The following is a 16,691-nucleotide window of genomic DNA, read 5'->3' on the forward strand; positions in this document are numbered from 1 at the left end:
CAAAAGGACAGCTACTATACAATTTCACCTATATGGGGTACTCAGAATAGTTTTCATATAGAAAGTGGAGTAGAGGTCACCAGGGGAAGAGGGGAATGAAGAGTTATTGCTTAATGGTTACAGAAGATAAAAAGTTATGGAAATGCATGGTGGCGATGGTTGCATAACAATATGAACGTACTTACTGCCACTGAACTACAAGCTTATGAATGGTTAAAATGATAGCTTTTATGCTATATGTATTTACCACAATAACAAAAATTTCAGTTTTATCTGAGATCCAACAGCTTAGGGAGAAAAAAACAGGAATTAAATGTTAAAAAAAATGTAGCTAACATAAATCATCTGTAAAAGTCATTTACACAGACGGTCAACATGCCTAATTAAACCATTTTTGCTGATTTCAGAGCAACGATCTTCTTCAAATGATCTTCTGTGACTGTCTAACTCTGTTTTCTTCCTTTCTTTAATTCAGTAATTCTAAGTAGTCTACTGAGAACCCTCTAGCAATCACTGATAAGAATACGAGTCAGGAGAAAATCATTAAAAGCTCTAAGGCAAGAATGGAACTTCCTTCAGTTCAAGGACCTTGACTTCAAAGTCCAATTCAAGTCAGCTTAACCTATTAAAAGGCTACTTGTCAAGTTAGGACTCCATGACCTACGAAAAGCAAGATCCTAAAAGTAGGCAAAGTGGTTTCACCCTCCAAGGGATGTCGAAGTCCATTCTTTGACGTATATTTTAACTCACAGGCCTCAAATCCTCATTTGAAAATGAATTCCAAAAGCTGGTTTTCCTAAGGAGAGGGATGAGAAGGGGCCTGGCACATGGCAGAGGAGTTTGATTTTCCCCTTTCTCATATTTTCAAGAGGTATTCCAATGACTACAATTGCTCAGTTATGACATTTTTAAGAACAATATCAATGTGACGAGCCCCGTTCCCTTCTCTCCCTCTCCTCTTCTTGTGGAGTGGAGGTATTAGGGAAAGGGTGGGTTGCTCCCTTAAACTTATTTAAAACACATTCACTAACACATATTATAATTTCATTTGGCATAGAAAGCCTGGTCTAAAAGTTATCTGTTAGCCCCAAACGTACCAAATACAGAGCAAAACTTTATACCAATCCCCCCACTTATCCAGGTCCCTGGAAAAGCTGGGTTTTAACTTTATTGTCATCTCTAATAAAAAACAATTCACATGTGAATGATCACGTCTGTACAATCACAATGACTGAAAGTGTTTTTCTCCTATGAAATACTATGGAAAAATTTGGTTCTAACTTTTTTAGTACCAGCTAAAAATTGAAACAGCTTCACGTATTTAGTGTATTTGCAAAATAATGAATAAACTTTAACAGAGTTAAACAAATATTTAGAAAAACTGTAGGAGGAGGTTTTGGCTCAAGGAAACTAAGAACTAAAAGCCACACTTCTGGTTTCCTTTCCTTCTCTGAAAGGTTCCATTCAGCAGCATGTAACTTAGGCTGAACATGCAAAACTGGTTTTCATACCAAACACATTGTTGCTTAGATAACAGAGTATCTGAGGTGAATTTAAGCTACAACGAGCTCAGATTTTAGAAATTATAGCTGAACTCTTTTTTCCTTTGCATCAGTATTATATTCTCTATATAAAATTTAACCCTTAACATCAAGGCTGACTCGGCAAATGTTCCAAAAAATATTCCTCTAAATGGAATGTGCAAATAGAGAATAAGAGATTTTTTTTTTTTAAAGTAGTACAGTTCCTTTTTAAAGAAATGCTAGGTTTGGGAAGAAAGGACATCTAGGGTCTTGGTTTGCCTTACAGCCCTTTGTTGTAATTCAAGGACAGACCCTGATCTGAAACTCATCCTCCTCTGACACTACGTGTTTGTGGCAGCATTTCTGTGCACGTGGGCAGTGGCCCTCTCTAATCCTGGGATCAGGATGACCTTTGCAGGATCATAGCAGGGCCATCTGGAATTCAGGACGGACTTATTCAGAGGTTTTTTCCACTAAATATGCACCCAGACACAAAGATCACAGGACGCATCACAGAAGGTGTTAGGTAATCTATCACCTTCAGATCTGCCTGAGAAAACAGAAAGCCCAGACTCATTTGATAGGGACAACCTTGGTGCTTGAAAATGTGTATTACTTGAGTGGCTGTCAATACCCACTCTTATAATCCTACAGTTTAGTAGTCCTAAATATTCATACTTCCCAGACCCTGACTTTCTTTTTCATTAACTTATTTTACTAAAATCTTAACATCTTAGATATCTTTACATTTTGTTTTATTTAATATTTAGATACACATGTTTTGCTTAGCCATAATGATTTAAAATCCTAATTTAATGAACTCAATTTCATGAAGTCTTGAGCATGATTAAATGCATTTTGTCAGCACCAGGCTACTTTCAAAAATGTGTTTAGACTTCTCACCCTGACAGCTGTTCTCTTTGCACCTTGCTTTTTAAGTAACACACTTGAGGCGGGTTGACATCAGTCAATCTATATTTGAACAGAAGAGAGATCTTCCTTTGTTAGAATTTCCAGGATGCATCATTTAACTTCAGATGATGCACAAAGCATACTGGGTTGACCCAAATAAGGGCACTGCAATTAGAGCACAAACCAAGGTAAGAGCTGATTCTCTATGGAATAGCGCTTTCCACATATAATCATTTGTACCAAGGAAAGTATCACATTAGGAGATCCCAGAGCCTTATAAGAATTTCAAAATGTAACAAAACAAACATGGAAAATGCCAAATGCCTCAAAGGAAGATAGAATTTTAAAATCTCCCACCTAGATGGCAGGTTGATAGGTGCAGCAAACCCCCATGGCACATGTATAGCTGTGTAACAAATCTGTACATTCTGCATATGTATCCCAGAACTTAAAGTATAGTATAATAACACAAAATAATAATAAAATCTCCCTTCATGTGTCACTTATAATCTCATCTTATGGTATAAGTGGGGACACTGTCAGGGCTACCCCAGAGCTCATATGACATTATGAAAATGGCACAATTCTGTTTCCTTGGAAGACTAGCTAGTGTTGCAAAGTCATAGAAGTGACAAACCTACAAAATGCTCTAAAATTCTATAGATCAACCATTTACCCTCTCTCGGTCTAAAAACCCAGTAAGACAATAAAATACCACATGCTACCTAGAATGTAAAACAAGAAATTAGTAATTTTTAGTAATGGGAAAGAACTTACATATTTTTCCCAAATGAATATTAATGGCTTCTCTTTTTAGAAAAACTCTTCATCACTATGGAGATAACATTAGCCACTGAAACATTTCCAGAAAGGATTTGAGGATGACTACCAATAGACATTAATGCTGGAAATGTATTTCCACAGCTTGATTATACACTAAAATAGCAGTACCCAGCTCTAAGTCCAACAGAGAGAACCTAAAGGAGAAAGAAAAGAATTCCACCTCACTTAGTTCATTGATCAATCCTTCCATTACTTTCTTTTAATTTAAACATGCATACACAAAGAAAGGTTTCTGTCCTTTAATTTTTTAACAGAATATACAGAGCCACACAATACGATTTCAATTTCAAATTATGGGAGATCACATTCAAATATGCTTAGGTTTGACGAGTTGCTGTTACAATACTGAGAAATTTCATGAAAAAGGTATTTAACAATTTTTAAGATAATCAAATATCTTTTTGCTACGTGGGCCAACGCATTAATAGTATCTTGTTTAAAAACGCAGTCTTTTAGACTTCAAATTATTATAAAACAATATCAAGATTATATAGATATACTTCCTGATTACTCAAAACTCGTTCCATCCTGACAGAGGCTGAAGGTAAATGTTATACATTAGAACGTTTCATGAAACTACTTCTCCTTTGCACTTACCTATAAAAGTCAAAAACTAAACCACAATTTCCTAAGACATAACTATTTCTAGAATACATTGGTGTAATCATAAAAGACTACTACAAGTAAATTATCATTTTTATACTAACACATTTTACCACCACACATCTTTCCCAAAAAGACAAAAAAAAAAAAAATGGGAATTTGGATTTCCCTTAACATAATAGAATCTCATACTTTCTGATTTTAATAAACTTCAACTCTTTTTCCAGCAGGAACTATCTACACAGCACAGTGCTACATATAATTATACCAGTGAGATGTACATTTAGATTTATCATATGACCAACACAGTGGTGCCATACAAAGTTTTTCTGCAGGTAAAAATGCTAAGAAAGGCCACAGTGGACAGCGCCTGACACTGAATACAGTAAATTCCAGGTGCCACTGAGCTTCAGAGACCACAAGTTTCAAATATTTTTCAGCAATGGAAAAAGAAAACAACATTTAGAGAAACATAGAGTAAAAATATATCATTCCACTATCAATAATGTAATTTTCCAGATGGTGTTTCCTTCCTTAAACTGGTAAATCGAGCTTAACAGAAAATTACAGAAAGTGAACAAGATCATAATACGAAAGAAAATCTTCCTTGTTTTCTCATCAAAGGAATGCACTGGGATTCGCACGGGGATCCTTCTGGTTCCTGTATCTGTAGGTCAGCCAAACACCCAGGATCTGGAATGGGGGGGAAAAAAAAGAAGAAAAAGAAAGTAACATTTCTGTATGTTTTTTCAGTTTATCCATAACATAACTCTGGAACATGTGAATTGCTTCGCATCTTTTTGTTCAACAGGGAGGGATTGTTTTTCTTTTTGAAATGAAGTAAACCGCACAAGGCACTCTAAGAAAAAATTAAAACGAACACTGTGGTAAACTGAATGACTGGCCCCGAAGGATGTCCATGTCCTAGCCCCTATAACCTGCAAATTTGGTACCTTACAGATTAACAGGGACTTCGTGGGTGTGGTTAAGCGGTTCGAGATAAAGAGAGTATTACCCAGGTGGGCTCAATGACATAATCACAGAGGGCCTTATATGAGGGAGGCAGGAAGGACAGAGTCAGAAACATGGAGAGAAGGCACCGTGATAGCAGAAGTAAAGGGAAATAGAGAAGCTGCAACTCTGCTGGCTTTGAAGATGTAAACGGGGGGCTGGTGATCCGGGCCTCCAGAAGGTGCCTTTATTTTAAACTTTTGATCTCCAGAACTGTAAGACAATACATTTGTGTTGTTTTAGGCGACTAAGTGCAAGGTAACTTCTTAGAGCAGAAATATGGAAAACTAAAGTCTCAGTAGTCTAAACAGCTAAAATAGCATATATTTGGATAATTCAGGAATAAACTAGATTCAGTAAAATGTAAGCAACAGCAAAAATCTTAAAATGAATAAATTTTCCAACACAGAAATTTAAAATGGTATAATTCCTACCTCTCTTGGTAGGAAGCGATTAAGCTGTTACCGTGCCATTTCCCACACCACGTTCACTAAATTGTTAGCCAGTACAGTTTTTTAAATTAAGAAACATGTGCTCTGTTTCTATTTCAAAGTTGGTTTATTTTAAATAAATGAAAATTCTAACTTTTTAGACTAAAAAAGATCCAAAATTTTAATAGAATAAAATGAATTTTAAACTGTATCTTCCACTTTACACGTGTGCCAACTTTTAACCTAAATTTTGTTTATGTGACTTTGTAGCCACCATTAGCCCTTTTAAACTACTTCTAGAGAATTAGCTAAGTCCCAGATTCTCTCCATTGACCACAATAAGAATCCACAAATTACTGTAAGGTTCACAACTGGCAGTGTTTATAGCTACAACATGTATGGGCTGGTGGACTGAGGTCTGCAGGTTGAATCAAGGAAAGGTAAGCCTGATTTGAAGACGTGGAAAGTCATCTCTTTTGGAATCCATCTAACGGGGGAAAAGAAATTGATTTAACAAACATAACAAAGAGTTCTTTATGAAAGGTACCATTCTACAAACTACAAATTCATATAATCCTCCCAACAGCTTTCATAAAATAGATACAATATTGTCATTTTACCAGTGAGGAAACTGAGGCAACAAGAGGTTAAACAGAATCATCACACAGGTCCTCAGTGGTAGAGCCCATGTTCAAACCTGGAGCCCATAAACTACCCCACTTTTGTGGTTTTATTCAGCAATCTGACATGTCACTGGCTGTTCTCAACCACACCAGCTTTTACAACACGGAAATACTTACATATCTGTTGTTAAACAACTACTTCTTTGACACCCCCCGCCCCCATGTCAACCTGCCCAACCATCATTTGCCAAAGCTCCCCACCTTGGAAGTTTTTGGCACAGGGAGCTTCTGGTCAGAATTTTTGAGGATGTTAATATTTTGACTATCACCCCTGGATATATGCTGAGAGTGTAAATCACAGTCCTTAGGGGAAGCAAAGCAATCAAACATACTAAATACTCATAATCTAGAGCCACATTTTACCAGAATTGTATTCCTCCAACTTGGCTATAAGTGACAAAAGAGGAAAATCTCTCTCTTTCCTTGCCCCATTGTTCAGAGAGGGATGGAAGGGGAGGCCACATCCAAAATGCAAAAAGATCAAAACTGGATAATTATTGAACTTCAAGCTTACAAAAGTGCTCATAATTAAGAGAGCACTTTTCAAAGGTAACTTTGATTAAACATCATCATCAACTATGCGGTCTCTAGAACCTACACCCAGTGTGCAGTAGGTCACCAAAATATACTGCTCATAACATGAAAACATATATGTAGAAAAATAAATTATATGTAGAACAGGCAATAAGTTGGTACTCATTTTATTAAATATAGAACAGGCAGAAGGAAATATGCCAAAAGATAAATGATTATTTCTGAGTAGGTAATTTTAGTAGCTACATCTAATTTTTCATCTTCATAATTTTTTGTATTTTCTCAAGTTACTACAAAGAACATATATTAATCATCGTACCATTTTTTCAGATTCTAAATCAATGTTTCTCTCATGGTTTAGGTTTGCTTAAAGGTATAATAAATAGTTCAAATCAAATCGTTCTATTTCACCTACGAGAAGTCATCAGCTAAGTAACCGCATCCCTTCAAATTCTGAGAATCTGTGATTCTGTGAAATATTGAGCAAAATATAAACTTAAAAAGTGAGAGAGGCTACCACTATCACTAACCAAAAAATATCAGGTTGCAGAAGTTATAAAAATCTCTAGCCAGGTTTCCAAAGGAGATAGTATGTAAGATATAAAGCAGGATTCCATGAAAGAACACTTTAGAAATCTAAGACTCATGAGTTCTATTTTTAAAGAACTTCTATTTTAAAAAATAGCATAACTGAAGGCAGTGTGATCTGATGACAAGAAAACTGGGCTGCTCAAAAGAACTAAATTCTCAAAATAAATTCCAGATATAAAAAAGAAGCCACGTGGCAAAATTCTGATAACTGCTGACTCTAGCTGGTGTGTGGAGAGGCATTACTCACTCCAGTTTTTCTCTATCTGTGTTTTTTAGTTTTCATAACAAAAATCTATGGTTTTTAAACAAAAAAAGGGAAATCACAGAATTCTTTTCAAGTTGTATATCATTTTTCTAGAATTAATGTCACAACCAACTCATAAGTCAGATAGTTCTTTTCTGAGAAAAAGTGAAATGAAAAAATGGTCAAACTAAAAAGGGAAGTCAGAGGGAATTTTAAAAAAATGAATACTGGGCCGGGCACGAGGTTGAGGTTGGCAGATCACTTGAGGCCAGGGGTTCCAGACCAGCCCGGCCAATATGGTAAAACCCTGTCTCTACTAAAAATACAAAAATTAGCTGGGTGTAGTGGTGCATGCCTGTAACCCCAGCTACGTGGGAGGCTGAGGTGGGAGAATCACTTGAACCCAAGAGGTGGAGCTTCCAGTAAGTCGAGATCGTACCACTACACTCCAGCCTAAGCGACAGAGCAAGACTCTGTCTCAAAACAAACAAATAAAATAAATAAAAATCAAAAATGAATACTAATCTCGGTCTTCTTTTTTCCTATGCTGTTAATGACAGCCAAATGTGCATATTTCATTCTTGATGAGGAAAAAAAGAAACTAAACTTGAATAAAATATATGATAAATACACATATATATAATGTACTATATATTGCATATTATACACAGTACATTATACACATATAGACATTATGCATAGGTTTTAGAAGGCTAGGAACAGGGGAATGAAAAATGGTGTAGGAAGGTAATTTTTCAAAGCATATCTTTTTATGTAAGTATGTCTGTGTATTATAGATATTAACATACATATTAAAGAATGTGAATCATTAAAGAATGTGAATCTCCTACCTTTTCCAAATTAAACTTAAAATTATAATTCATCATACAACTCTAGAAATAGAAGAGATCCTAGAGATAATTCGGTCTAACCTCACTCATTAGTTCATTAAATTTTACGTAAGAGGAGACGGATCAAGCATTTCACCCGGTCCTAAAGTTGGTGCTATTGATAGACTTGTAAGATCTTTTAATTCTGAACCAAGGTTCCTCTTTTTACAGTGCTAGTTCTCAATGAAAATGCTCACTGATAACATTACAAGAATCAAGGCCCTTTGCCATACAAAACAGAAACCTCTGTGACAAAGGAGGAAAAATATTGTTATTTGCACATACCTCTGTAAAACTGAAAAACAGGCCAATGCCACCAACAAATCTCAAAACCTCTCCAGCATATTCTCCTATGATCGGAGCACATGGCGAGCACGGGTGGCCACTTTTAAAACAGCTCTGCACCAATTAAAGTAAAACACTTTTACTTCAAAATACATTCATAAAAAGCACATAAAAACTGCATACACACAAAATTAGTGTCTAAGAGTATTACATCCAATTTGAGGCCTTGGTTTTTTAGTGTGTAAATCTCTAAGATGGCCCCCAAGACTCCTGCACTCCCACCCCAACGGTGTACACACCCTGTACAATCACTGCTCTTGAGTATGGATGGAACTTGTGAATATGATAGGACAGTCACTTCCGTGTTACGTTACATTAGATAAGACTCCATTATGCATTACATAAGACTCCATCTTAACAGAATGGAGAGATTCTCATGGTGACTTTGATGCTGCCACATTGTGAAAGAGTAACATAGCCCCTGACAGCAGCTTCTAGTTGCAGAGAGAGACCTCCAGCCAACAGGCAGCAAAATAAACAGGAGTGGTCCCACAGCCACAAGGACTGAATTCTTCCAACAACCACTGAGCGTGGGGAGAGGACCTCAAGCTTCACATGAGGCTGCAGCCTCAGATGGGACACCTTGATTTCAGCCAGGTGAGCAGAGGACCCAGCCAAGCCTGACCCAGGGAAACTGTGAGATAATAAATGGGTATTTAAAGCCACTAAATGGATATTAAAGCCACTAAACTGTAAAGCCATGTGTTTCTATTGCTGTGTAATAATGTGTTATGCAGCAACAGAAACATAACACAGACCCCATACAAGGAGATAATCTCACAAAAGAAGCCTCATTGAGGAAATATTCAGCTTAGGGCTCAGGGAGGTGATAACAGGAGTTTCCCCAAAATATGAACACATGAACTGACCTAATGTTATTTCTTTAATAACTTGTTCTAGGAAGAGAAGGATGGGAAGAAATTAGGGACGATAAACCATTAGCATCTGTGTCCAACAGGGCCTTGAAATTCTCAGCACTCTCTGGAGTGGGTATTTGAGAACAGGCAAATGATATAACAGAGGACATGGAAATATAATGTAAATATATATATAAAATAATTCTGAAATACAACTCAGCATCAGAAAGTCCATTTCTTCCATGTTAATCATTATTTATCTGTATGTAATACATTTCCAAAAACATATAATATACAATGTACTTACAGCCAGACAGGTGTCATTTGGGTTAAAATTTCGGAACCCACAGCAGTTTAGATTTCTCTGGATGTCATTTCGAGCGCTTGCCGTACTGTTCCAACCAACCTCCAGAAGCTGACCCTAGCAAATGTATTTAATATGTAAAATGTGTCATCCCTGCAGAAAATGTATAAAGCTGGAGCCTGTAACTTTTAGTACTGTGTACCTAAAATAATTTTTATTTAAAAAATCAATAAAACTCTTCAAAGGCTTATTCCTCACTTTGCAGCAAAAATTAAGGCACTATTTCTATCCCAAGGATGAAAAACTCCTAATTTTTTACATGCATTTAAAAGAATTTACATGCAATTTAAAAGAAGCACTTGGTTCAAAGGCATAATTCTCAGGGTGTTAACAAGGCAAAAGTTCTGTTGCTCCATGACAGAAACCTGAATTTGTCTACAAATTAGAGTTTGAAAACAGTCATTGCTAGAACGGAGCCACAAACATTCTGGAGCAAATATTTCATTGCATAATGGTGGGAAAAGATTGGGGGAACATCTTATAGCCATAGCACTTTTTACCCAGTGAGAGCGAAATCCGATTTAAAAGATACAGAAAATAGCAACACCTGATGGTGTCCGGCTCCAACCTGCTGCACGAATGCAAAGGGAAAAACAGAGTTTTGCTATCCAGAGTGAAGGTGGCATTCTGCGCAAGATGAAATTATTTTATATTCTAATCATTTCTCTCCTTTTTTTCATACTCATGCTACGTGGTATAATAAAGTAGAAGAAAAAAGTCTTAGCTTACCTGTTGCTCCTGGTTCAGGGCTAAACAAGCACAAGACACAGAAAACTGAACAATAAATACAACTAAGAGAATAATCATATACTGAGAGTTAGAAGTTAAGGATACTTCTAAATATTCTTTAAATGGCATAAAACAGAGGTACAGAGGTACCGGCAACTTTAGATGGCACGAGAAGCAATTAACCCAGAATACAGAACAGACGGCACTTAGAGAAAGTTCAAAAAGGATACACATATTATTATTTTGGTAATACACAGTTGTATCAAATTTATATAGAAAAATACTAGTCATGATAATTACATAACTAAAAATAGATTAGAATTTCATTCAGAATAAAATAAAAATTCTTACATATACAAAACAGAAATAAGTATAGATAAATACATGTAAGCTTTTTAATATTAAGTCTAAAAAACACTGAAATTCTCAACCAAACATGAATGTGTAAAAAAGGGCCTAGAAGTCACCAAATCAATTCAATTTAACTCTGAATTTACAATACATGATAAATAGGACTACACTGAACTTGCAGAATATGTTCTTCAGGATGTCACAAGGGCAAGATGAGAATATGAAAACATACAATAACATTACCCCAAGAAATGTTTCAAATAGTTCTTGAACAAATATGCATAAGGCTTGCTTAGAGTTGCTTTCTGGCAATAAATTTCCTAGTGATAATATTAAATTAGTTGTAACCATTAAAATAGTCATCAAGGGTAAAATCTTGATTTTTAAAAAGGATACAAAAAATAGCAACACCTGATGATGTTTTACAGCTCCAATCAGTCCCACTAAAGCAATCAGGAACAAGAAGATGCCCACTGCAATGACCACGCCGACCACTCGGAGACTGGAAATCAGCCCAAAGCCAATGCCCCACGCAGCAATTCCAATTAGCAGCAGACTAACCAACTGCAAAAACACCCGGGGACAGGGGTACAGGATGAAGGAGAAGAGAGAGAATGAGGAAAACACCAGTTAATTAAATATCAACAACGTCCTTCAGGCGCCTACTTAGTCTCTTACAAATAAGCACCTAAAACTCAATACAAGAACACACAGAAGATCTCAGTAGGCAGTATTTTCTTAACAACTTACATTAATCCCCAGTCGTGCTTTATTCTTGCAAAAGAAAAAAAAAAAAAAAAGACTAACATACTAACACCCAAAATTCTCACAAAGCCTCAGAAGTCATCTGTTTGTAGAGCCTAAACGCATGCTACTTAAGATTTTGAAGAAATCATACACGCAAAAACTTCTAGATGCCAATTTCAGTCCAACATATTGATCTCTTCAAATGGACATCACCTATCTTTCCTTCAAAGCCCAAATGCACTGTAATTTTCTCTGGGAAGCCCCCCTAGTCCCCAACAGACTAAATAAATCCCTCCATTGTCTGGTCTATCTCTGTTCCTGGAACATGGTTCTCTCGTTCCCTTCATCACACATTGTGTTTCCAAGCCTGACTCTCCAGAAGACTGACAGCAACTTGAGAGCAAGGACCCACATCTTTTCACCTGGCTATATAGCCCCAGAATCTAGCACAAGACCAGGTCCCTGGGGAATACTCAAAAACTGCTCATAGAATTGCTGCTGAAATTAATTGCTTTAAATGTCATCATCTTTTATTAAAAATCATATATAGACAGATCATTAAAACTCTTAGCAGAATAAAAAGAATGTAAGAGACTTTAGCTATTTAAAGGGAACCAGTATTCTGAGCAAAAAGAAATTATTTGATATTCCAATTGTTTTATCCATATATTTATAAAACAACACTGGCTGAAGAGCACATGCCTAGTGGTTATGACCTGTAAAACTCAAAATGACATCACTTCTTTAAAATCCCACTTAAAAATAGTATGCCACATAAAGATGATAATTCATTTATAGAAGATGAAGCGTCCATAGATATTAGGGGAGGAATGGGGGACAGGTTGTTGAACAGGAAGGAAACAGTATCTTCACTTCAATCGTGGATCAACCATTTTCTGGAGCAATCTGACAGCATAATACCCAAATAGGAAGAATCAAAACACAAAATATCTATTTTCTAGTACCATTTAAAAGCCTGATAAACTTTGCTTAGAAATATAAACATAAATTACCACTTACTCAAATGGATCTTTTTCTGCTCAAATGTATAAATTTTCATATGTAATATAACAGTTTATCAGGCAAATTTAACATCTACTGGTATAGTAAACCTTCTTACATATGTAGAGATACAAGCAAAACTGCTACATGAGTGTCTATTTGTACTCTTACAGAAAATTTTTTTTGTATTTTTTTGCCAAAGAGACAAAACTTGAAAATAAAAGGAACCATCTACAGCATAATAGAATCAAATTAGAGCGTTATATGGACTTGGTGGGCTCCACTGCAGTTGGTACACCCAGCAAGCTTTTCTTTTCAGAGGGACAAGCAGAGGCAAAAATTTTCACAAATTTTGCCACTCAGAAATTCACCTAGTCCTTCTCATTTTCCCAACTGCTCCTCATCAGCAGGCCCATTTGCCTCTGTTTCATTTTATCATACACACTGACAGTCTTCTCACAACTTCAAACAGTCTTGGACTGAGGAAAAGTCCTCTGCCCCTTCACAAGTGAGCTTATTTCTGACTCTGTGGTATTCAAATTTAACACATTTCCTTTCGGGAGCTGTACAAGACAGAAGCCTGAAGGAGGTGCGAAGGAAGAAGGAGAGCTGGATGATGCGTGGCAGGAGGGCTATGCTTAGCATCCTTGCTGCATCATGGTACCAAACACTGAAGACGGTCCACATGTGCAAGACATCAGAGCAGCTTGCTGTATTTGTTTCCAGAGAAACAGAACCAATAGGAAATATATCTATATCTATATCTATCTATCTACTGAGTGAAAAACCAACAGTGAAACAGACAGAGACAGAGAGATTTTAAAGAACTGGCTCACATGATTGTGATGACTGGCAAGTCAGAAATTTGTAGGGCTGGCCAGCAGGCTGGAAACTCAAGCAGAATTCCTTCTTCCTCAGAAAATCTTAATCTCTATTCTTAAGCTCTTCAACTGATGGGATAAGGCCCACCCACATGATGGAAGGTAATACGATTTAAAGTCAACTGATTGTAAATGTTAGTCACATCTACAAAATACTAGCATCTAGTCTAGTGCTTGACCAAACAACTGGACACCATAGCCTAGCCAAGTTCACATATAAAATTAACCATCACATTTGCCAACATCCAAGTCCTGGGTGTGGTGCATATCCTAATTCAGTTAAATTCACAGGGAGAACTACACTGTATCCTTTAAGTCTTAGAGCCAAAAAGATAAGAAGCATGAACAACCTGGTATTATTAATAAAATTCTTCTAACCCCATAGTTCTTTAAGATCTTTAAAAGATTCTTTAAATCCTTTTGGGAATTATACTACAACCTTACCATATTACTGAAATTCTTAAATATGAGAATATTAAAAGTTACACATGCTTAAATGTTAAATTAAAAGTTAATTATTCATTAACAAGTACTTGATGCTGACTGTGTGTTAAACGCCAGAGACAAGACATCCCTATTAGAACAGGGCTTGGCAAACTTTCTCTGCAAAGGACCAGTTATTTATTATCAGGCTTTGCAGATTACATGGTCTCTGCCACAACTATTCAACTCTGCCACTGTACACAAAAGCAGTGACAGACAATACGTGAACAAATGAGCAGGCAGGGCTGTGTTCCAATAACACTTTATTTATACATAGCAAAATTTGAATTCATATAATTGTAGTGTATCACAAAATATCATTCCTCCTTTTTTTTTTTAACATTCAAAAATGTGAAACCATTCTAAGCTAGCAGGCTGTATAAAAACAGTTTCAATGAGATGGATCTGGCTGTGACCTATATAGTCTTTGGACCCTTGCTCTAGAAGTCAGTACAGAAGAAAATGAAAAATTACAATAGGACAAATAATTGCTACACCAGAGATTTTTTATAAGGTGAGTCAGAGTACAGAACAATAATCTCCCACACACACACACACACAAAATCCGGAAAAACAGAATAGGCCAGCTGACCCCTCTGTGAATATAACCTTAAGTAGTAAAAGAATAATTTTTATTTTATTTTTTTATTTTATTTTATTTTATTTTTATTTTATTTTATTTTTTGGAGACAGAGTTTTGCTCTTTCACCCAGGCTGGAGTGCAATGGTGCAATTTTGGCTCAGTGCCACCTCCGCCTCCCAGATTCAAGTGATTCTCCCACCTCAGCCTCTCCAGTAGCTGAGATTACAGGCATATGCCACCATGCCCAGCTAATTTTTGCATTTTTAGTAGAGACGGGGTTTTACCATGTTGGCCAGGCTGGTCTTGAACTCCTGACCTCAGGTGATCCACCTGCCTCGGCCTCCCAAAGTGCTGGGATTATAGGCATGAGCCACCATGCCTGGCCAAGAATAAATATTATCATATATGGTAAAAGATGGAACTAAATTAAGGATCTTTAAAGGAGGTGCTTATCCTAGATTATGAGGTGGGTCCTAAATGTTGTATCCTTTTATGAAGTGGGCCCTAAATGTCATAACAGGTATCCTTAAGAAAGAGGCACAGGGAAATTAGAGAGAGAGACACACAATGTAGAAAGTTACATAAAAAAAAGAGGCAGAGACTAATGCAGCCACAAGGAATGCCAGCAGCCACCAGAAAATGAACGACGCAAGAACAGATTCTCCTTGAGGTCCCTGAGAGAGCCTGACTCTGTGGACACCTTGATTTTGGACTCCTGGTCTCCAGGTCCAGAGGGGACAAATTTCTGTTGTTTTGAGTCACCATGTTTGTGGTAATTTGCTACAGCAGTCCTAGAAAAGAAATACAGAACAATTCATCTATTTGGAGTTTGACAAATCAGGAACCTCTCACTCTTATAGAACCTGCCTGGAATCTTACCATCAGTGGAACCCTTACCATATAGCTGGGGTAAAGAGTTCTGGTGCCCTCATCAGCATCCTCCCAGCAAAGCAAATACACTATTTGCCTCACCGTTTTGGCAAAATGAGGAAACTCTTCAATGCTCACTCAGTTGCCAACTAATAGGCTCATTAATAATGAGAATCTATTAATGTAAATGTAAAAAAAAAAAAAAGATCTCTACAAGCAAAACGAGGAAAAAGAGCACTAGTTTAATTCTCAGATTAGGCATTATGCTATTATTGAGAATGTTATCTAGAATATTCACAAGTACCTCTGTTCTGTTTTTTTCTTTTCCTGCAGATAGGGGAAAAAAAGAGGCTGCTTCCTTCTATATAACCCTCTGTCAAGGGCATTCCTCACCAAGCTGATTCTGCTGTGTCTTCAATATAATTTTCCATCTACCCTAATTACCACTACCAGGCAGTCCTCTAAAACCATCAAAGAGAGTTTCCTATTGCTGCTTTTCCAAATTAACACAAGTGTAGTGGCTTAAAACAACACAAATGTAGTGCCTTACAGTTCTGGAGGCCGTGTTGGTCAGGTTGTACTCCTGAAAACTGCAGAGGGAGAATCTGTTTCCTTGCTTCGTCTGGTTTTTGGGGGTTTACTGCATTCCTTGGCATATAACCCCTTCCTCTGTCTTCAAAGCCAGCAGCATACCATGTTCAAATCCCTCAAATATGCACATCCTTTTTTGACTCTGACCCTCCTTCCTCCCTCTTCTAAGGACCTGTGTGATTCCATAAAGCTCACCCAGATAATCCAGAATAATCTCCCCATCTCAAGATTCTTCATTTAATCACATCTTCAAAGCCCTTTCAGTTACATAAAGTAACGTGTTTGTAGGTTTCAAGGATTAGGATATGAACGACTTTTTGGAGTGTGTTAGCCCACCACAGAGGGTTATTGGAACATGGGCAACTGAGCTACCATAGAATCCTTACAGCTATAAATATTTTAAAACACTGAAAAGATTGTAACATTTTATTTAAATATGTAACTGAGCACAGAGAAACTATGGGAAATTCCTGCAGGTCAGAAATGAAAGGAGAACTGAAAGCTAGAACTGCAAGCATACAGCTGATGCTCTGGGGTCCCATGAGCAGGTGGGCAAGGAGTTCCTGCATCAGAACAGTCCCTAACGGGAATGGATTTAGGTTTTGTAGCAGAGCTAGGAAGTG

The 16,691-nt window shown here is 36.9% G+C and overlaps 1 protein-coding gene across 1 annotated transcript in view; it reads right to left on the bottom strand.

Annotated features, from left to right (window-relative positions):
* Positions 1 to 3,450: 3,450 nt before the first annotated feature.
* TSPAN13 (tetraspanin 13) overlaps positions 3,451 to 16,691 on the bottom strand; it is a 31,655-nt gene continuing 18,414 nt past the window's right edge. Inside the window, exons 2-6 of the mRNA XM_025379606.1 lie at positions 11,308 to 11,475; positions 10,561 to 10,641; positions 9,775 to 9,888; positions 8,551 to 8,664; positions 3,451 to 4,574 (exon numbers count right to left, since the gene is read on the bottom strand). Of these exons, the coding sequence (XP_025235391.1) occupies positions 4,500 to 4,574; positions 8,551 to 8,664; positions 9,775 to 9,888; positions 10,561 to 10,641; positions 11,308 to 11,475 (552 nt within the window). The 3' untranslated portion in view covers positions 3,451 to 4,499. The remainder of the gene's footprint in view (positions 4,575 to 8,550; positions 8,665 to 9,774; positions 9,889 to 10,560; positions 10,642 to 11,307; positions 11,476 to 16,691) is intronic.

This window comes from Theropithecus gelada, chromosome 3, assembly GCF_003255815.1.
Source record: "Theropithecus gelada isolate Dixy chromosome 3, Tgel_1.0, whole genome shotgun sequence".
NCBI classification, from domain to species: domain Eukaryota; kingdom Metazoa; phylum Chordata; class Mammalia; order Primates; family Cercopithecidae; genus Theropithecus; species Theropithecus gelada.